General features: G+C 33.8%; 3 protein-coding genes across 9 annotated transcripts; 1 reads left to right on the plus strand and 2 right to left on the minus strand.

Annotated features, from left to right (window-relative positions):
• The first annotated feature begins 938 nt into the window (after positions 1-938).
• LOC124924810 (tetraspanin-20-like) lies at positions 939-5,894 on the plus strand. Its single transcript, XM_047464825.1, has 6 exons — positions 939-1,384; positions 1,495-1,594; positions 1,697-1,777; positions 1,852-1,956; positions 3,034-3,222; positions 5,614-5,894. The coding sequence occupies exons 1-6, from the start codon at positions 1,113-1,115 to the stop codon at positions 5,641-5,643; spliced, it is 777 nt and encodes a 258-aa protein (XP_047320781.1). The 5' UTR covers positions 939-1,112; the 3' UTR covers positions 5,644-5,894.
• A 4,109-nt stretch (positions 5,895-10,003) lies between these two features.
• Positions 10,004-15,252, minus strand: LOC124919633. 7 transcript variants are annotated; one of them, XM_047459920.1, is made up of 8 exons: positions 14,978-14,996; positions 14,896-14,942; positions 14,647-14,711; positions 14,309-14,455; positions 14,124-14,203; positions 12,170-13,753; positions 10,878-11,031; positions 10,004-10,790 (listed from the first exon to the last, which is right to left on the minus strand). In XM_047459920.1, the coding sequence occupies exons 4-8, from the start codon at positions 14,445-14,447 to the stop codon at positions 10,108-10,110; spliced, it is 2,640 nt and encodes an 879-aa protein (XP_047315876.1). In that variant the 5' UTR covers positions 14,448-14,455; positions 14,647-14,711; positions 14,896-14,942; positions 14,978-14,996; the 3' UTR covers positions 10,004-10,107. The 7 variants fall into 7 exon arrangements, with proteins under 7 accessions (XP_047315876.1, XP_047315873.1, XP_047315877.1 ...); XM_047459917.1 differs by lacking the exon at positions 14,647-14,711 and having other exon boundaries at positions 14,978-15,252; XM_047459921.1 differs by lacking the exon at positions 14,647-14,711 and having other exon boundaries at positions 14,309-14,458; positions 14,978-15,058.
• A 716-nt stretch (positions 15,253-15,968) lies between these two features.
• Positions 15,969-20,499, minus strand: LOC124919634 (WD repeat-containing protein 70-like). The gene is made up of 8 exons (XM_047459922.1): positions 19,848-20,499; positions 19,536-19,748; positions 19,254-19,454; positions 17,919-18,026; positions 17,683-17,820; positions 17,342-17,593; positions 16,572-16,892; positions 15,969-16,487 (listed from the first exon to the last, which is right to left on the minus strand). Exons 1-8 carry the CDS (start codon positions 20,397-20,399, stop codon positions 16,320-16,322), a joined length of 1,953 nt encoding a protein of 650 aa, XP_047315878.1. The 5' UTR covers positions 20,400-20,499; the 3' UTR covers positions 15,969-16,319.
• Positions 20,500-20,744: the final 245 nt, after the last annotated feature.

The raw sequence follows: 20,744 nt of genomic DNA on the forward strand, positions 1-20,744 counted from the left end.
TCAACTAATTCGGCAAACGTAATATTTTGGGATAAATCCAATGTTTTGATTAAAGTTGTATGAAAATACATTATACCATCATCAGCAAATTTCCACTCTCTATTATAGAAAACGAATACTTCAGCTGTAATAGAAAACATGAATGGATAAATAATAATATTGAAGGCATGCAATTATTCATTAAATGCGAAAATGGAAGACCCTTTGCGAAAAGGGAAGGGAAATTCGAGAAAATGATGGCCCTTCGCAAAATGGGAAGGGAAATTCGCGAAACGGGAAGGGACCTTAGCGAAACGGGAAGGGCCCTTCGCGAAACAAGAAGGGTCCTTCGCGAAACAGGAAAGGCCCTTCGCGAAACGGGAAGCCCATCTAAAACAGAACCGAAACCCTAAACCAATCGAATCAGAATCAAAACGAACGAGAACTAGAACCGAATGGATCAACAATACAATAAAAACAACAAATGTTCAATTGCCACAGTGCTCGTGCTCCTCGTGCTCATGGTGGTGTCCGTTGAAGATCGTCGTCGCTTAGAGATCGTCGTCGTTTAAAGAGAAGGAGGAGAAAAGCGGGAAGAGAGAGAAGGAGAAGAAGAGAAATGAAAAAAAGATGCTGAATTATATTAAATAGTAATAGTATTATGGACTTTTCCCATATTTTCTTTTCGCAAAACGTGATGGGCCTTGACGTTTCGCAGATGGGGTAATTTCGTAAAAAAAAATTAAAGCGGTCACTAACGCGTTAAAAATTAGGCGATGATTACATATGCAAATAACGCACTCTTTAGGGTAATTTCCTCAAATTTCCCAATTATGAGAATAATGATAACAAAATAAAAAAATTAAAAAAAAAAATCTAAAGGTGAATTTTGAAATGGGGTCATTGTGTGTCTCTCAAAATTCAGGTTGTTTGAACTATATGGGTTTGTCGTTGTCGTTTAGGATCTTGATTTTTTTAGACTTTTTCCTGCAAATAATGCATGCCTTTTTCGTTTGCAGTTGATAGGTTAGGGTTCTTGATAGAATTCAAAAGGTTTTCAATGATACAATTTCATTAACGATCCAGGAGTGAGCACACTGCACATACATAGAGCGAGAATCCGGGAAACGAAAATGCGAACCCCTTGTTGTCATTCGTTGCTTGCATCAATTCTGAAATTCTTCAATTTCCTGCAAGCATTCACTGGACTCTCGATTATCCTTTACTCTATTTACATGCTCAATCAATGGAACAATCATCATCCTCTCTCTCCTCCGTCATCTGCTCCTTCACCCAACCACCCCACCTCCCTCCATCACATTTCTCCTCTGAATATCGCCATCGATTTAGCAGACGGATACGTTAATGGGCAACTGCTTCGTTCCATCACTCTTCCGGATCCCTGGTATTGTATACAAATGCGCTTAATTCCGCAATTCCATTTGTCATATTCGATTCATTTTCCAGTTTGTTAGTTTTTCTTCATTTGGGGTTATTTCCCTGATGTTTCGGTAGGTTCATATATGCGTTTATGGGCTTGGGGATTGCTTTGTTCTTTGTCACTGTGATTGGTCACATTGCAGCTGAAGTAATCAATGGATGTTGCCTTTGTTTTGTACGTTTCCACTCTTTTCACTGTGTTTATTAGCTTATATTGTTTAAAACGTCTTTCTTGATCAGTATTCTTCTGTTTATTCTCATAACCATGGAATGCCAGTATACATTTCTAGCCATTGTACTCTTTCTACTAGAAGCTGCTTTGGTGGGATTTATTTTGATCGATAAAAATTGGGAAAAGGTAGCTTTATTTTTATGCAGCTCTTATGTCTCCTTGGTCAATGTGATTGATGTTCATTCTCCTTGGATATTCAGGATCTTCCATTTGACTCCACTGGAGAACTGGATAGCTTTAGAGTATTTGTAATGGATAATATTGATATATGTAAATGGGTTGCCATTGCTTTAATCACTGTGCAGGTATATTTTCTATCATATGTTAAAAACGTTTTTTACATACTTTTTACTTTATTGTGCTTGAAATTTCTGTGAAAGTTCTTTTTGTTAGATGGAGTCTCTTTTCTGAGTTCATCATGTTCATCATGTTCATCGGAGAACTCAGGACGTAGCTAAAAGAGTAGTTTTTAGGGAACTTTATTAGAATATACATATACTCTGATATTTAATATTTGATTTATCTTTCTTGTCCTCCAAATCCAAATCGTTCAAAACATTTTCAGGTTTGTAAACAGAAATGGGAAAATCATCTTCAGAATGAGGAACTTGTTTGATAGTTTTTTCTTCAAAAACCAATAATAAAGGATTTCCTAAATGGACCATAGGATTAGAGAACTGCATTAATCTTTTTTCCAAAGTTTTTTTTATTATAATCTAGAAGATTGTGTATCTGAAATCATTTAATTTAGATGAGTAAATTCGTGGGACTTAATATTCGCATGTCGATTCATATCCGACAAGCTCCTATGTGTCAGTGATGTTCTTTGTTGAATACTTGCTTGTATTTCCACAAAAATAAATTTTCATCTTAATGGTATAGTAGTAGTACTATTATAAGGATAATATGGTGGTTAGTAGAGTAAGGCCTTATTTGATGTGGGTTATTTGAGATTAATTTCAAATAACTCTCTATCCAATCAACAATTTACATATCATTCAAATTATAAACCAAACTACCAAAATTTCCTTTAAATATATATGTATACCCTAATGTCAAATAACACGCGTCAACCACTTGATTATTGAAATACGCTAGTTCAAACCAGGTCTAAGTTAGTGGGTTAGTAGCTTATAAATAGCAGAGCACCTAATATTTGGATTAATGAATGAAATAGTGTTTAATATGGATAATCTCTATAAGCTCAGGCCATTCCTAGTTTAATCTACAATTTTCCTACAAATTGAGGATATGTAGTATGTAGGTTGGTATGTAACATCCTCCCCCTCAAGGAGAATAATTTTTTTTATGAATTTATAATGATCAGGTAGCTGTTATCTCAACTAACTGCACTCCATCATTCTTTGTTTTTCATTCTCAAGGCATTGTCTCTACTTATTTCTATATCTCTAAGAGCAATGGTTTCTACTCCAAAAGCTGATGATGATATTGAAGATAGTTATGAGACTGTTAGAGTTCAAACTACCCACCATAACCATGTACCTGGTTTGACCAGTTCGGAGAGTAAAGGAGCTCATTCTGACATTTGGAGCTTGAGGATGAAAGAAAAGGTACATTCCCAGGCTTTCAAGCTTCAAAATATATCTCGTAATCACACTGTTATATTGTTAAAACATTGTACATCTCTATTCATGATATGAAGAAAAACTTAGTGGCATATGAAACTGATACGAAAGGGAGAGTAGGATTCGGAACTCTCATTCACATAGTGATACACAATAGGGTTATTATATTTAACTTTTTCTATTTATTTTAGTTAGTTATTAGGGTAGTATGTATATTTCCTATTTAATAGGATAGTAATTACGTTTTCAGTTTATTAGAATAGTATTTATCTTTTCTATTTAATAGGATGTTACCTTTTCAGTATAGGATTAGACTAGTATAAAACATATCTAAGTTACTAACTTAATATAAATGAATGAAATTATGAAAGGTTTATACTTCTTGTTTCTCGATTTCTCTTGACTTCTCACCCTTTGATTGGATTGTTTAAACCCTAGTCTCCATTCCGTATCAGAAACATAAAAAATTGAACTGAAAATTTGCTTCTAACTCGCCAAATTGTCTTAGGATTTCTCCTTGGATGTTTACATGTTATTGCACTTGCCATCTTATATGGGACATTGAGTGTGAATATTTGAACTGTTATTTGTCTATTGTATCAGCTTAGAGAAAGAGTGCACTTAGTATAAATATATAAGCTGCAACTGATATTTGTCTGCTCCAGTACATGTAAAGCCAATTTTCTTTGGAAACATTTGATACAAAAAATTTGGATTCAGAAAGATATATGGATGAGATTATGTCTGGAAACTAAACTTTGTAAAAGATATTTTGATTTTTTTCTCATTTCGATACGAATCGAAAGCAAAAAATTATTAGGTTTACAAATGGGGCCAATTTTCTTACATTTGGCCCAAAATTGAATGTAGCTCCCGTTTTCTTGTCATCCATTTGTTTTTTCACCTACAAATAAGCCAAGGAAGGAAAAATTGATAAGAAAGGCAACACAAAACCATTCTCTCATAATTCTCTAAACAACACTTGGGCCTTGTTCGGTTGGGTTGTTTCAAAAAATCATAATATAATCTAACATCATTTCATCCCCTCTCTTATCAATTATATTACTCAATTCATGAACCAAAATATTAAAATATCCTCTATTTAAAAAAAATATTATCATTATATATTAATACCTTTCATGTCTTTTTACAAAAACAAAACTCAATTTCTCAAAATTAAAACCAGTAAAGATTTTATAAATAATCCAAGGTTTATTCAAATAAACCTGTACCGAACAAGCCCTTAGGAATTGAGATTATGTAGGGCGGATGAGTATTTTAAGAATCCATACCCTTACATAAGCTAATTAGTATGATTATTCTTGTATTTTCTTCAACTTCTAATCTATAAACAGCACCATGTTGCATTCCACTAACTTTATCTTGTACATGATCTGGTCATGTAGATTTGTAGCACGTTATTCTATACTAGATTGATTTTTGGTCTTTGGTCTTTGGTCCATTTCCTAAGAGTGGTTAAGAAGGTTATAAATGATCATGTGGCTCTTTAATAAGTAAATGGTTAATAACTGAGCTCAATGTAGATCTCTATATATAATTTAAATAATGGGTCCCATGAGAAAGATAAATTAGATTTAGAGTATGCTTTGTTTCTTTAGCAGGTCCATTTCAGTCTCCTTTGTCCATCATCCATTGTCTTTCACTATTTGAACACATAAACTGTTGATTGGTTCCCTTAAAGAATAATTGAAACTTTTCTAATTACTTTTGAAGCGTCAAAATGTTTCACACCTTTTGTGATTAGAAGTAAAAAAAGAAGGCTTACTTATTTCATTTTGTGCGAATCTTGAGAGTTTTACTCATTTGGTATTGGCCTTCTTGTTGTGTTTTCCCAGAGTTTTAGATCAAATAAAATTGCATAATCTAAGTGTGAGCTATAATATATCCCAATGTTATATAATGATATATTGACTTGCTGTGCTGTCTCCCTTATCCTATTTATTTCCTTGACTTTTTCAGTGAATATGGTAAGTTCATTGTTTGTGATAATTAGCTTGACTTGTTGAGTATTTCTCTTTTTTACTTTATGATTTTTCTAATTTATTTTGTCTTTCATTTATTAAAAGATTCCGGCCAGAAATAAAATATGCTTATACATTGCAAAATTATAGGAAATATTTTGGCTTCATTTGAAAACACTTTTATTTTTGACAGATTTCTTATATGGGTTCGAATTCAAAATATATGAAGATTGGTAAACTAAACTTAGTCATTCGAAAGTAAACAAATTTATTGATTGTTTCTCGTCTGAATCCAGATGCAAAAACATAGAGTGTTTTCAAATAGGTTTTGCCTCTAATCTTCTTCCCAACAATAACCTTTTCTTTGGCATCTTCTCATGTTTTTGTTATGCAGTATGGTTTGAAAGGAGGCGAAGTTAAGTAAATCTGGGATTGTAAGAAGAGCAAAATTTCCTTGGATGTATTATATCTTTGTTAAATTGTGGATGTATGGTTTTTATTCTTTTGTACATTGCTCATGGCTTAGGAGTCAAATGCACTTGTACACACCCACCCACCATACAAACCAAGTTTGTCGGTGAGACTTTTCTCCGATGAATTGACATTATCCGATGAATTAAACTTCATTTCCAAAAGAAGGATTTTTTTTCTTTTTATTGAATTTGGGATCAGTAGGTTCATGAGTTCTCCTTGGGTGTTATTTTATTCAAAGGTCCTTCTACCAATGTTTTTCAACTTCAAAGTGGTTTACTTTTACAAACTTTATTTATGTAGCTTCCGTTTTTATTTTACCAGGAGAAGTGGTGAGATTAAAATCCTTTACATCAAAAGTTAATTCTTTGTCATCGTGCTAATCTTTCCTGTCAAATTGGTTTTGTTCTCCAAATTCTATGAGTTCTTTTTTGTTTTTATTGACAAAAAGAAATTACCATTTTGATTCTTCTTTAAACTTTTTTTTTCTTCCTTCGGTTTGCCTCCACGAACGCGCCGCCTAGTTTCATAAAGGCTAAGAGCTTCCAAGTTAAAGTAGAATTAATGACCATATTTGAAAACATATGAAAGTATTCATTATTAAATTATTATTATCAAATTCAAACTAATATTGTTTAACTTGTTTCATTTTTTTTAACTTGTATTTATTGTTTTAAAGACCATTTTTTATAGAATGACCTGTCTAACAAAATGGCTCAAATAGGCTAATATTTCATTGGTACTTCATAGGATGCTCATATTGTTCAAATCCATGACAATTGAATTGAAGATTTTGATATGATAGTGACATTTACTGTTGAGAAATTGATCAAAGAATCCAATGCACTTCCATGAAAAGTTCAAATTCATGGATTTTTTTTTATCAGCTTTAATAGTATGCTAGGCTTACAGGAAATAAAAACATAAATTACCCTATCAAAGTTACACATGTTTGTCAAAAAGGGTTTCATACACTATATCATTTGAAAAGAAAAAAAGATTTAAAAAAAAAAAAGAGTGTTATCTTAATGAGAAGAAAATAAGATATTTACATGGATCCAAGGAGAAGGCCTACGAACATGGTGGTTGTAGCAAAAACAAGTCCCAATCAAAGACTGCCCAATTCATATGGGGTAGACAAAATAATTGAGGATTAAACCTGCCAAACATATTACAACTACCTTACAATGACCACTACCAACAACAAATAATACACTATGCGAGGTTTTGAATAAAATTAGTTATTTTTACATGATTAATTTTTAAAGCTTTTAGGTATTTTCAAAATCTTTTCTTTTAAAATAATGCATTGCACGCAAACCAAGTTTGAAATGCATTGAATCTCGAACCACATCGGGTCTCCTCCCGTATTGTCACGTGTCATCCAAACACGTAATAAGCTATGAGGGGACCATAATCCCGGGGATTACAACAATCGACATTTATTCTCTCGAAGACCTTACTTTCACTTCATCAAACAACTCATCTTCTCACATATTTTATAGTATACAACCCGACATTCTTATTCTCACTTTGGCTAATCATACATCTCAGTCCACATTTATCCACCCCAATTAACCTCTAATCTCGTTACCTTACTTTCACTTTGACTAATTAACCATCTCATTCCACATTTATCCACCAATTCACAATCGACCTCTCATCTCAAGGCCTTGCTTTCACTTCGTCAAACATCTCCTAACATATTTTACAATATACAACCCGACTTTCTTTATCCTCAATTCGGCTAACCATCCATCTCATTCTACATTTATACACTCCAATAATCAATCTCTCATATGTGACCTTACACTTTCACTTCGGTCAAATCAACCATCTTCAATATTATCAATCTCTTTTACTCTTCACTTTGGTCACCAATCCCCAATTGACATCTTATTTTGTGACCCATCTTCTCACATATTTTACAATATACAATCTGACTTTTTTATCCTCACTTCGGATAATTTATCATCTCATTACACATTTATTTACACTCACTCTAATTAACCTCTGATACTATGTGATCTTAGATAATTTCATTTCAGTCAAATCAACCATCTCCAATGTTACCAATCTCTTTTAACCTCATTTTGATGCATCAATCCCTCAATTGACCTCTCATAGCGTGACCTTACTTATTTCGATTAACCAAAACCATCTCATTCCACATTTGTATCCCACTAATCTCAATCGACCTCTCATCTCGAGACTTTACTTTCATTTCGGTCAAACAATCTATCTCCTCGCATATTTTACAATAAACAACTCGACTTACTTATCCTCACTTTGAATGACCAGCCCATATCATTTCACATTTATCCACCCTAATCGGACATCTCATACTGTGACCTTAAACTTTCACTTTGGTACATTATGAATCTCTTTTACCCTCACGTTGGCACACCAATCCCCAATCGACATCTCTTCGTGTGTCATACTCACTTCGACTAACCAACCATCTCATTCCATATTTTTATCCACCTCAATTGGCTTTGACGACATCTCATCGGATGGAATACTCACTTCGACTAACCAACCATCTCATTCCATATTTTTATCCACCTCAATTGACATTTAATTTTGTGACCTTACACTTTTACTTCGGTCAAATCAACAAACAACAAATCATCTCCTTCCATATAGTGAATGTCATTTATCTAACCATCGTGAATGTCATTACTCAATCACCAATTTCATCACATATTTTAACCATCTATCCCAATCAACCTCTAATTTTGTGAATGTCATTTACCCACCTACCAATTTCATCGTAAATTTTAACCAATATCATTTGCATCCAATTATCTCCTCACTTCGATAAACCAACGTTCTTATTTCACATATTAACCATCAATGTTTTTTAATAGTATAAAAATTGTGCCTAACGGGATTTGAATCATGATTCTCTATTATGTAGCATTATCACTTCACTAGATCACTTAAAATTGTTGATTTATATTTATAATTTTGTGTATACATATATAATTTATATGACTAAGAATTAAAAAATACTTATATATATATATATATATAATATTTGTATTTTTAAAATATTTAATAAATATTTATTTTTTTCACTAAGGTTTATTATATATATATATGAATGAATTATTATTATACTATTAATATTGATTTTTTATTATTGTTTTAAATAAATTTTAAATTATTAATTTTAGTTATTTAGATTTATTATTAAAATATAAAAAAATATGTTAATTTCTTTCCTAATTAACTAAACTCTATTTTTCATAATTATATATATATATATATATATGAATTTAAATTGTTGGTTAAAGAGTTATCCTTATTTGGTTATGGTGTAAGTTCGAAACATATTTTTAATATTTTTAATTTTATTTTAATCGTTTTAAGTTTATGGGCGAATCAACTCATATTTTGACCTAAATATTCATTTAATCTCACATATATATCCAAATTAACCACGGCTCTCGATCCAACATTCCGGACATTTTGAAATTAAACATTATATATATAAATATATATATATATATATATATATATATATATATATATATATTAGTTGGTTAAAAAATTGAACTTATATAATTAAAAATGTCTTACGTTCATTAAGTTTTGTGTTAAATTTAAAATATAAAAGCTTATTAGTCTAGTGGTTAAATGATTAAAAATGTCTTACGTTCATTAAGTTTTGTGTTAAATTTAAAATATAAAGGCTTATTAGTCTAGTGGTTATATAATTAAAAATGTCTTACGTTCATTAAGTTTTGTGTTAAATTTAAAATATAAAGGCTTATTAGTCTAGTGGTTAAATGATTGTACTTGTTATGTCACAAGATCAAAATTACTCTAACATATATCCAAATTAACTACATATTACGATCCAGCAATTCGGACACTTTAAAATTAAATATTATTATATATATATATATATATTGAAAGCAGTTGGTTCAATTCAAATTTTGATTATAGTGAGATTTTCAAATGAAAATAAACATAAATTTTTAATATATTATTCAAAATAAGTTATACTTATTTACAAGTTTAGAGCTCATTTTTTTCACTTTTGGAAAATTAATATCCCTAAAATATCTCAATAATTTCCACAGATACAATAAAATCATAATAAGAATGACACTAAAGTTTGAGATGAAGCTTCAACCAAAAAGAAGTTCGAAAATTTGAAAATGCAACTGAGCAAGACTTTCAAATAGGCCCAAATGTTTACAAATGCTTAGAATTGTTTGCGTCACAACAATGACAATAATGATTTTTTACATACCAAATAATATATATATATAGTGTGTGATAATTGAAGAACGCAAAATATATAGTGCAACTATTTGGATGATTTAAACAATCAAGTTAGCTCTTCACAAGCTTAATAATAGTTAAAAATCAGCTGATGAATGTTATTAAGTGGAAAAATGAAGCATTACATCCCTGTCAATTCTTGAACAACGGCTTCCACAACCTCTTCGACCAAATTTACTTCAATTTCCTTCACTAAAATTTCAATTTCAATTCGAATGAACTCGAGAAAATCCTTCCCGGCTACCTCCTCCATTACCATTCCCTCCACCACCAAGCTATCACCATCCTCATCTTCAACAGAAATAAAACCTGCCTCACTAGAGCGCCATTTCTTAATCAAGGCCCACACTAGATCCTCCAATCTGGCTGATGAATCAACTGTGTTTCTATTGTGTGATCCATAAGATGATGTTATCTCAACTAAAGCTGCATTAACACAATCAAACACAAGCTTTCTAGTTGATCTTCTTTTCCTCCTGTTCGTCTCATGCATTATTAGTTCCTTCTCGTTTAGATTAATATATTTCTCTCTTAACGAGAGGTCCAAAGGGCTTTCAGATGAGTGCCATCTGGAAAAAACTGAACTGGGTCCTACTGCATCATTTAACCCAGCTAGAGATAGTAATGTTTGGACAAAGAAAATCCATTCTTCTTCATCTTCCACGGAACTATGATGAAATGTGTTTTCCAGTTCATGGGAAGCTGTTGTTTCTGTGGGAGAGTCTTTCCATGATAGCAGAACCCGGGAAATTGATCCAATGGGCGGTGATTTATCTATTAACCTGTATTTGTCCAGACTTGTTTCTGTTTTATTTTTTTAAGGAAATAAGTAAATTAGCCAAGAGAGTAAAAAGCAAAAGATAAACAAGATTCCAGATCATTGTATTTTACCTTTCCCCTCTGCCCTCATGATATTGGCAGAAGAATCCAAATTGGTAGTTTCGTGATGTTCAAATGAGGCTTCAAAAGCTGAGATAGGACTTGGCTGTTCTTGGTTGTCACTTGTATTTCTCGGAAGAACAGGCTTTGTCATACGAAGAGTTTCCTGCATCAAGACAAACTCGACTATGTTTGGATGTGCATAATTTGAATTAGAATTGGAGTTAAAATTATAATTCCAATTTTATAAAAATTGGAATTGAATTACAAATTAATTATTATGTTTGTACAAATCATAGAATTGAAATTCCAAAGTGTCAATGATGTGATTGAAACTTAAAATCATATACATTCAGCTCCACAAGAATTAAAATTCCAATTCTAATCCCTTATTTGAAGTCATCAAACAAACAAAAGATTTGGAATTGGACCCCCAACTCCAATTCCGCTCCAACCAGACATAGCCTTAATGCACTTCCATATGTAGTTGGCTCTTAGAATATGAATCACAATGGCCACATGACAATGTTTTTTATATGGGGATATAGAATTCAAGAGCTGAACCACATTAAAAGGGAAGAAAAGCTAAGAAGTTGAGTCAATCATATGATTGAAGAAGTACCATCAAGAGCAATAATCCAAGATTCATTTCAATTTCCTAAATATTCCTCTAACATGTCAGGGTCCAGTCCTCTAACCCGTGGGAAGAATTTATATTTGTTATTCTTATGAAAAATCACAATAATTTAAAAATTAATTTGATCATGATCAGAAAATAATTCATTCATCTTCTCGTGAAAAAATATATTTACAATGAGGCAAAAATATACAATATAATTTGAAAAATGATCTAAAAAATAATTTGTATGTCAAATGAAGCAACAAAAATCACACTATAGTTTGGAGAATGTCATAATTTATATCAATTTTTTTCACCACGGTCACGCAGTTATTGCGTCAACGTGGACTAATGAAGTTGTTTTACCATTTAAAAATAAATAAATTTGGATCATGATACAAAAAATAATCTGATTATGGTCCAAAACAATCTTATACCAAACGAAACAAACAAAGAAATCACTTTCGGTTTTAACTTTGTGATTTTCCAATAAGATCATGATTGTGAAATAGATTGTTTCAAAACACTAGTTCTTAAATAGGCTCAAACTAAAAGAAATAATAATAATAAGCTAACTTTATGATCGACTCAATGAAATATAAATGGTAGCTAATACGATGAGAAAAACTTAGAACACGAGAAGAATTAACATGAAGAATCATATGACAAATAAAAAAAAGTGTACCTCAGATCTGGTCACAACCCATTTATGCCTAGTGCGCAATGAATCTGAAGACACATCATTGATCAATGAACCATGTAGATGAGTTGACAAGCTTTCTTGAGTCTTAATGACCTGATCGTGTTGGAATGAATTTCCAGCATTTGGAGTTCTATCTTTCACTTGGAAAGCATTACAAATTTCTTTATCAGTTCTATTAGGCCTTGAGAAAAATAAACTTGAAACTTTCTCTTTGAAAGATAACTTTCGAGTCAGATTCTTCGTCTCTATCTCCTCGCAAACTTCAACATTCAGCCTTTCACCAAAAACATTAGAAGATACAGAAACTGATTTGGATTTCAAAAGATTCATTGGAGAATCAACAAATTTGTCATCTTCATTCAACCTTGATCCTCTTGGTTCTGGTACTATACTACTACAACCCTCTTCCCGGGATTCCACAGAATCCTTAATATTTGAAATGGCAAGCATCTCTCCCAATGTACGAGAGTTCCTCTGGACAACAAGCTTCTGACCTCCAAAATTTCCACCAGAAGACACTGTGGCCCATCTTTCAGACAAACGCTTCTTGGCTTCCTTACAAACTGATGAATCAGGGGAGTGAGATACATGGCTGAAAGAGGAACAAGAATGCGGACTATCAAGCTTATTTATATAGTCCCATGAATGTCTATAAATTGGTGACATTACTTCAGAATCCCCAATTTGGTGTTCATTGTCAGACTTATTGAAAGAACTCTCATCGCCAATGTACCCATTAGAAAATGAAGAAGATAGTACTAAGGCTTCATCATCTATTCTGTGTCCATTGTCATATTCTTCATTTTGCAGTGTTTCTGGAGAATAGAAAGGTGGAGAAACCACTTCTGCCTTAATGTAATCAAGCTTACCAGAGCTCGGTTTTAGTACAACTATCCGAGTTGGCTGATTTTCATCAGCTTTCCAACTACTAGGAGGACAAAGGCTAGCATAATTGTTTTTACCTGCAATTTTGTTACTGTCAACCATCTTAGAAGGTCTAAGAACAGTAATGCGTTTTGTTTCATCGGGAGGAGGAAGAGACTGTAGATCACAAAGGTGCTCGGCAAGCAACGAATTCGGTTCTTGCAAAAATCTGAGAAATAATTCTCTATTTGAACTTAGAATGTCCAATGCATCTTGAAACTGCTTGGATTGGCGAAGTTTTTCATCAGTTGCTAATTGTTTTGCCTCCATGAACTTTTGTCGCACAAGAGCCATCTTCTTTTCATTTGTGGAATGCAGCTGTTTTTCTCTTCCAGAACTCGCCCTTCGAGGTTGTTGCTGCCAGCTTTCATAAATATCTTTGTATTCCTTCTGCACAATGTATCCATTTTTTTGCTTCCATGTGGTTAAAGAACTTTCAGAAAGGCTTCGGGAATGGCATGTTCGTGGACTGGGCAGTGGAAATTCTTGAGGCAAGGTATCGAGTCCCATCAGTTTTGCAACTACATTGGAGGAGTTAGGGAATGAATCTGACTCTTTGGACATTTCATTGGCTATGAGCATCTTCATTGGTGCTCCATTTGATTTACCGTAAGAAGAACTATGTCTTGGATCTGACAATGTCTGCATAGCCAAAACGAATAAAACTATTGGAAGAACTTGAAAATAACATATAACCTGAAATAGTTCACTTACATAATGGGATTTATTTTCTTTTTAAGTCTAGGATTTGTTCTCACTTTACTCAAAAGGTTCTTAGTCGGAAATCGAACCTCAACCTCTTAATTCAAAACTATTATCACTTGAACTTCCATGGGTTATACATAATGACTAATGAGATTCTTTTTAAGCCTAGGATTTATTCCGACATTAATCAAGGTGTTCTTAGCTGGAATCAAACGTGAGACCTCAGCCTCTTAGTTAAAGACTATTACCACTTAAACTACTCCAGGTTATGCATAATGAGATTATTCATTGAACCTAGTGAATTTACCACTTTGTACTCATTTGGATTAGAGAAACGACTTATCCTTCCCCCACAGTACGATTGATTCCTTGACAATGGAGACACTGCTACAAAGAAGCCAGTATAAAATGATTTAGAATATTGATTATCTTTCATATGTGAAGAAGAAAACTTTGATCAAGTTCAAAGATGAAAAGAAAACTTAGAATTACCATCGTGATTTGGTGTATCTGTGAATAGCCTGTCTCCTGGCACTCCTGTAGATAGGTCAAACAAGTTCACCACTCTTCCTAGGCAACCCGGAATAGCTTTCTCAAAATATGTGTTGTTTTGATTTTCAAAGGAGTTCATCTTAGCACCTGCTTTAAATTCAAAACCATAGTAAACACTGACTGACTGTACTGAAGCTTGTTGCAAGAGATGGTTTTCACCTCAAAGTTCAAATTCCAATCCCTAAAAATGGAGGATTCTTCACTGAAATAGAAACCGACACACAAGAGCAATCCGTCTAGAAAAAGAAGCAAATGAATAAAATTGGTAGAAAGCTAACAGCTGCTATCTTCTGGTATGAGCGCAATTAAAATTTGAGGTGTAAACTTGCACGAAAGATTCAAACTGGTAATCAACAACCAAAAAGGGAAGTGTTAGAAAAGCTAACTTTTATGATGAATATGATTAATTGAGCTACTTGGGTGCGATATTTCAAATTAGCTTTCTAAAAATTGCAGACACAAAAGTTGAAAGATAATCATTGAAAGGGATCATATGTCAATGCAAAAGGAGAAAAACATTCAATTACCTAACAAAAGCGAGATCCAGTGGAAAGACAAAAAGGCTATTGTGGAGAGAAAAATGAGCTCAGAGACTAAAACGCTACCGAATAAAATGGCGAGCCTTGACACTGGAGTGTTTTAGAAAAAGAGTAATCTTGGTGCTCAACCTCAAAAGAAGAGGTAAGTTTCAGAGTATACTATTATGGGCTCGCCGAAAACTAAAAACATACGAAAAAGGTTAACCGGCTAGAAAGTCTCTGCAAGGTACTTCCATGGCTTCCTTTTTTCTCTCAGCACCGTCTGTCCGCCAGTTTAGGAGAGGGGCCGCGGGGTGAACAAGAGTGTACAGTACACACGGACTGAGAACACTATTATGTGAAGAGAGAAAGAAGTTACATTTTGCAATTTCTGCTTTAAATGACCTGGAAATGCCATTAGATGCACTAGTTGTACAAATGATCCTTTCATACAAAATTCCGACAAAATTACCCTCGTCGCGCAACGCGAAGGGGAGGATCGTCTCGCGAAAAAAACTTGTGAAAAATTCAGAATAATCGTGTCCTTCACGTGACGATCGTGCCCTTCGTATTACGCGACGAGAGTAATTTCACAGCACGATCTTCGTATTACGCGACGGGAATAATTTCACAAGTTTTTCTTTCGCGTGACGATCATGTCTTTCACGTTACGTGACGGGATAATTTCGTCAGAATATTTTGAAGTGGTGATTTGCACAAATAAATTACCATTTAAAACTTTTCAAGGTGATTTCGTCAAATTTGAATATTTTGAAATGGTCATTTGCGCAAATAAATTACCATTTAAAACCTTTTAGGGTCATTTCGTCCAATTTAAAATTTCCCATTTGAACTTTATTTAACTACTTTTTTTTAAACAATTTAATATATAACTAAGACTAATTACAGAGTTTTCTAAAGAAAAAAATAATAACTAGAGAAAATTTATATGTTACACCTTATACTTGTATACAAATTTGATAAGGATTCTTTCATTCTTCTCACCTGTGTAAGGTGACTTTTCAAACCATATTTTTTATTATACTAATTAACGACAGTTTTCAAATTGGATAACAAGTATTAACGAAACTAGACAAATACTCTATTGAATTAAATGTGAACAAAACATAACAACAATCTTTTAACTAACCATCCTTAACTGGGCCAACCAACCAATATTCAATTCTCACCCCCATAAACTATCTAAACATTTTTATTTTATTTTATTTTATTTTTGAAATGCATTAGAAACTGAAAGAGACTAAATCCCATCACGTCTATACAAAACCGCAACCATATCCCTCGTGGCCTCAACCAGATTTCCGGAACCAAAGGCGACCCACGGTTCTCATGTTATATAGCAATCAAGAGACTTGTTTGATTAGAGCCAGTTCTTTCAGTATCATCATTTGTAAAAGACTAATTCATAAACATCACTTATCATCCTCCTCAGAGTCTGATTCTGCAAACATGGTTTTTGGCTGCGTAGATGCATAGGCAGGAGCAATGAATTTTGGGTCTTTCTCTGCCACTTCTGCGAACTTCAAAATAGCTTCTCTTGGATCTTCGTCCATCCATGTCTCCTTTATTAAGCCACCTTGCTGCAACCACGACAGTTCTTCAATAATATAGTTAAACACAATCTTTTTAACATGAACATTTGCAATATATAAGAAGAACATTACCTTGAGAAGATACTGAGTTAATAAACTTCCTTGAGTGGTCCCAACTCTGCCGCCGTGGCCAGGTCCCGTCATGGGAAGTTCGGGCTTATGAGACTTGAGAGGATCTTTTAGCATTTTCTCTCTTTGACGCTTTCGACTTGGTTCATCTCTAAACAAAGGTAGTGCATGTGGGTTGTGGATGACTGGTTGAATCTGGAAATCGTCCATGGATTTCTTCCTTGGGGCACGTGCAACACAAACCAAAGCTCCTCTCTCACTAATAGTTGGATCGTAAAGTACATGAGTTCCTCCTTGGCTTTTATCTCCAGATGTCGTGAAGATCTTCCCAAACATTTGAAAAGAAAACATTTAAAATCAAACTCATACATGCTACAAACAAATGAGTGTTGAATACTGACTCGAATGAGTTAAAGTGACTGGAAAAATAAATGTTGAATTTACCGTATGAATATAAATTTTAACTAATTGCTTGAATGTTGATTTGATAAAACGTAAAACTAGTATATGGAAAGTCGGTCAAAACTATTGACCCTTATAGAAATATAAATTGATTAACTTTTATGTTCTGGATGCTCTGTTATGGTATTTAGCCAGATTTTTAGTTTAGTGTATTTTGAGCTGAATCTAAATAATTAAGTGATTTTAAATAATAGTGTTATCAAACCAACTTAGTTCAAATAAACATTAATCATTTAAATTAAGCGATAAGTTGTGTTATCAAACACGTTACTATATGAGTCAATAAAAATAAAATAATTGACTAAATTCACCTGATTTAGCTTTGGATGCCAGGCACATTGAACGACGCTGCAAGTAGGTGATATTCCGACTCTTGACACAAGTTCAAGTTTTGTTCGATCAAAAAAGCACAACAAACTGCCAGTTGCATTACCCTTTTCTATTGAGGTGCCAGTCAAGAAGAGTTGCTCGTCGGGACTAAATGTGACATTTGTTTGCGCATAATGGTTAGGAAGATCCTCAAAAACTTTAAGTGGCTCCTTCATTTTGCGTAAATCCCATACCTGCAGTTTGTTGCATATAATTATTTTAATATTTAACAAAATATATGCAAAGGTTATATAAAAAGCATCAACCATAAACTTTGGATTACTTTAAGGGTTTTGTCGACGCTTCTCGACAATAGATGTCGGCCATCACTAGAGAACTTGAGTCCAGTGATATCATCTGAATGTCCTTTTTCAACATATATGTCTGGCCTACTTCCCCAACCTGGCTTCAGATTCCATACCTATGAAGTATGAAACATTTCCAAATGTCATTTCATATTCAAATCATTTTCTGGTTAATAAATTTTGGCATGAACAGAGGTAAAAATTGCTCAAGCACCTGTATGGAGCCATCACCTATACCACCAGCGATACTATTTCCTTCTCGATCCCAAGTACATGTTGTAACATGAACCCTTCCGGGCCTCGCAAGTTTTGGTTTGATTACCTGCCAACAATTTGTGCTAACTTCATCAGGCTTCCATTAGAACTGATTAGTTTCTTATGCATTTGGGATCATGATAAATGAAAGATTATGGAGGACAAGGGCTTGTTTGATGTGTTTTATTTTGACTCATCATCAATCATTTCTTTCCAATCAAATCATTAACTAATATATCAAAGTATCCTTATTTGATTCTTTATGACATTTTAAAATATTAACTGCTAGGATATTTTAGTCATTATAAAATATTAACTCGCAACATATCACATAAGGTATACATTTTATAGACTCGTTATTGAAATGATATTGGAAGTAAATTTTGTGTAATGGAATAGGCAATGAATGGTGGGATATTTGTGTTGGGCCTTATGAATCCATTAGAAACATTCAATAAAAGGAGAGCAGCTGAACTTGCATCTGTTGCCAGGGCATAATGAAAGGGAGATAACAAGCCAGTGCTACAGAGGATTGGCACTGCTTGGGAAAATGAGCAATAATTTAAAGCCTATATTCATTTCAAAGACTAGATTTGTGAAGGAAACGTTTCATAAGAGTAATGGTAGTAGTTTTATCAGTCAATCATTCTGTTTTATTGGAAGTTGCTCCTTGTTTTACTTCTTAATATGAATCAATCAAAGGATGGTCAATCATGTAGCCTACTTAGAATGTAAGGAAGAAGTTCAATTTGCCCACTTTTCAATATGATTGATATCTTCTCTTATTTCCCTCGATGAATATTTCATTGGTTCTAATAACCTAATGTGTATCTACTGGGTTATGCAATCCATTTTTCCATCCTTTTCTGAGTCTAAAATATTGTTATTGTTTTACGCTTCCGAAATATATATAACTGACCGTTTACTACTTAATTTCCAAGGAGTCTTTTACTCATGTGGTATCCTATGTGTCGAAAATGAAACTAAAATATCTGTGTTAATTTCTTCTGCTTAAGAAAGGGCGTATATCAAAACATGGCATACTTTAATGGTGGATATAAGAGAATCATACTTTAAGGATAAATTTCAAAATCCACCCATAGTTTAAGGGACAATATATGGGTTAGCCCTAAGTATTATATACCATGTGTTAATGAAGACTATCTATTAGCAAAAAAGTTGACAGTTATACAAATGTGAGTAACATATCAATCATTATAAGACAGCCCGGAATCAATTTAACATCAGCAAGCACCTACAAAAGAGTATAAGCAAGAAAACAAGAAGCACAAACCTGTTTTTGACTTGTAAAGTCATTAACGTCCCATATACGAAGTGAGCCATCCTCTGACGATGTTAAGATAGTCTCCTTAGTGTTAGGATGCCACTCCCCACACGTAAGTCCAGTTATGTGGCCCTTGGTGTTCTTAAGATCTCGGATATACATATCTCCTTTGACAAACTCTCCCAATGTAAGTCCATCACGATCATAAATCTGAAATAGAAACAATTAGAATAAAATCTTCTAACTTGAATTGAATTTGCAAACACAAATCACACTTGATATCCTAATTACCTTAGCTTGAGCAGATCCAGTCACGCACAAAAATCTATCTGCAGTTGGGCTCCAGCTGAGGGTACGTACTTGGTGGCCTTCGGATGGTTCAAGCTGCCTGAAGGACTGCAATCGGGCGTTCATTCCTTGGAAATCAAACATGCGGACAGAGTAATCATAGCTACCTGTAATGACCCGAGATCCGGAATGATCAATAGCAAGTGTAGAAACAACCTGCATAATGATGATAAAGAAAGTTCACTATGAGAAATACAATTTTGAAAGCATTCTAGGTCATACATAATTCTCAAGATAAAATATAAAAGACAATACCTTAGTGTGACCCTTCAAAACAATCTCATTACTGAGTGGAATTCGATAGGACTGCTCTTCAATATCTGAATCCTCCTCCTCCTCCTCTTCTTCATCATCCGGCATCATGCCAGATGTAGGAGGACGTGGCGGTCCAATCATTTCGTCCCCATCTTCAAATATGGTCGGGGGAGGAGGCGGTCCAACCAGCCGATCATCTTCATCAACCGTCTCCAGCAGCGACTGTCTGGGAGGCCCAATCTTCACTCCATTAAATTCAGCTGGCGGTCTAGATGGTCCGATGATAACACCACCAGCAGCGCTAGTAGCAGTTTTGCGAGAGCTAGGGTTTTTGTGGGAATCGATCCAGACCTTGGACGAAGAGGATAGGGAAGGGAAATCGCTCCGGCCGCTTGACTGGTCATCCTTGGAGATGGTGGCGGCGGTAGAGGAGGAAGCACGCCGCGTAGCGTTGTGAATAGCTTCGAGAGGTTTTGAGGCCTTCGATTGCTTGCCGAAAGAGAGAGGAAATTGAGATCGAGCCCCGTCGTATATCTCTGCTTCATCCTCCATTTTCAAACTTCAATCACAGATTATCGGGTGACAATACCAGCAAGTTATACTACATTCAATTTCAGCTCTTTCATGCTACCTAGCTACCTATACAGACACTACCGCCTGCCAGAATACATTCACAATTCACACATTAATATTTAAATTTTTTTCACTCCCAATTAACTAATAAACCCAAAATTATTGAGAATTTAACTTAGGAAATAATATATTAAATTATTATATGTTTTGTTTTAACTAAAATTAATATGGGTAACCCAAGAAGGACTCCCACATGTGGCAATTCGAGGGAATATCGCGGATAAGTTCAAGGTTTGATTCGTTTCAACATTGGTTTGTCTAGTA

This window comes from Impatiens glandulifera, chromosome 1, assembly GCF_907164915.1.
Source record: "Impatiens glandulifera chromosome 1, dImpGla2.1, whole genome shotgun sequence".
NCBI lineage: Eukaryota > Viridiplantae > Streptophyta > Magnoliopsida > Ericales > Balsaminaceae > Impatiens > Impatiens glandulifera.

Bases quoted from the DNA above. Each gene is read 5' to 3' on its own strand.
- LOC124924810 (XM_047464825.1), top strand. From the start codon at position 1,113: ATGCGAACCCCTTGTTGTCATTCGTTGCTTGCATCAATTCTGAAATTC. The intron at 1,595-1,696 runs GTACGTTTCCAC...ATGGAATGCCAG, and splicing joins ATGGATGTTGCCTTTGTTTT to TATACATTTCTAGCCATTGT. The intron at 1,957-3,033 runs GTATATTTTCTA...TTCATTCTCAAG, and splicing joins TTGCTTTAATCACTGTGCAG to GCATTGTCTCTACTTATTTC.
- LOC124919633 (XM_047459917.1), bottom strand. From the start codon at position 14,447: ATGAACTCCTTTGAAAATCAAAACAACACATATTTTGAGAAAGCTATT. The intron at 13,754-14,123 runs GTAAATTCACTA...TTGGCTATGCAG, and splicing joins ATCCAAATGAGTACAAAGTG to ACATTGTCAGATCCAAGACA. The intron at 10,791-10,877 runs GTAAAATACAAT...AAAATAAAACAG, and splicing joins CATGAGGGCAGAGGGGAAAG to AAACAAGTCTGGACAAATAC.
- LOC124919634 (XM_047459922.1), bottom strand. From the start codon at position 20,399: ATGGAGGATGAAGCAGAGATATACGACGGGGCTCGATCTCAATTTCCT. The intron at 17,821-17,918 runs GTGCTTGAGCAA...CATACTTCATAG, and splicing joins TAGGTGATGGCTCCATACAG to GTATGGAATCTGAAGCCAGG. The intron at 17,594-17,682 runs GTAATCCAAAGT...AACAAACTGCAG, and splicing joins GCGTCGACAAAACCCTTAAA to GTATGGGATTTACGCAAAAT.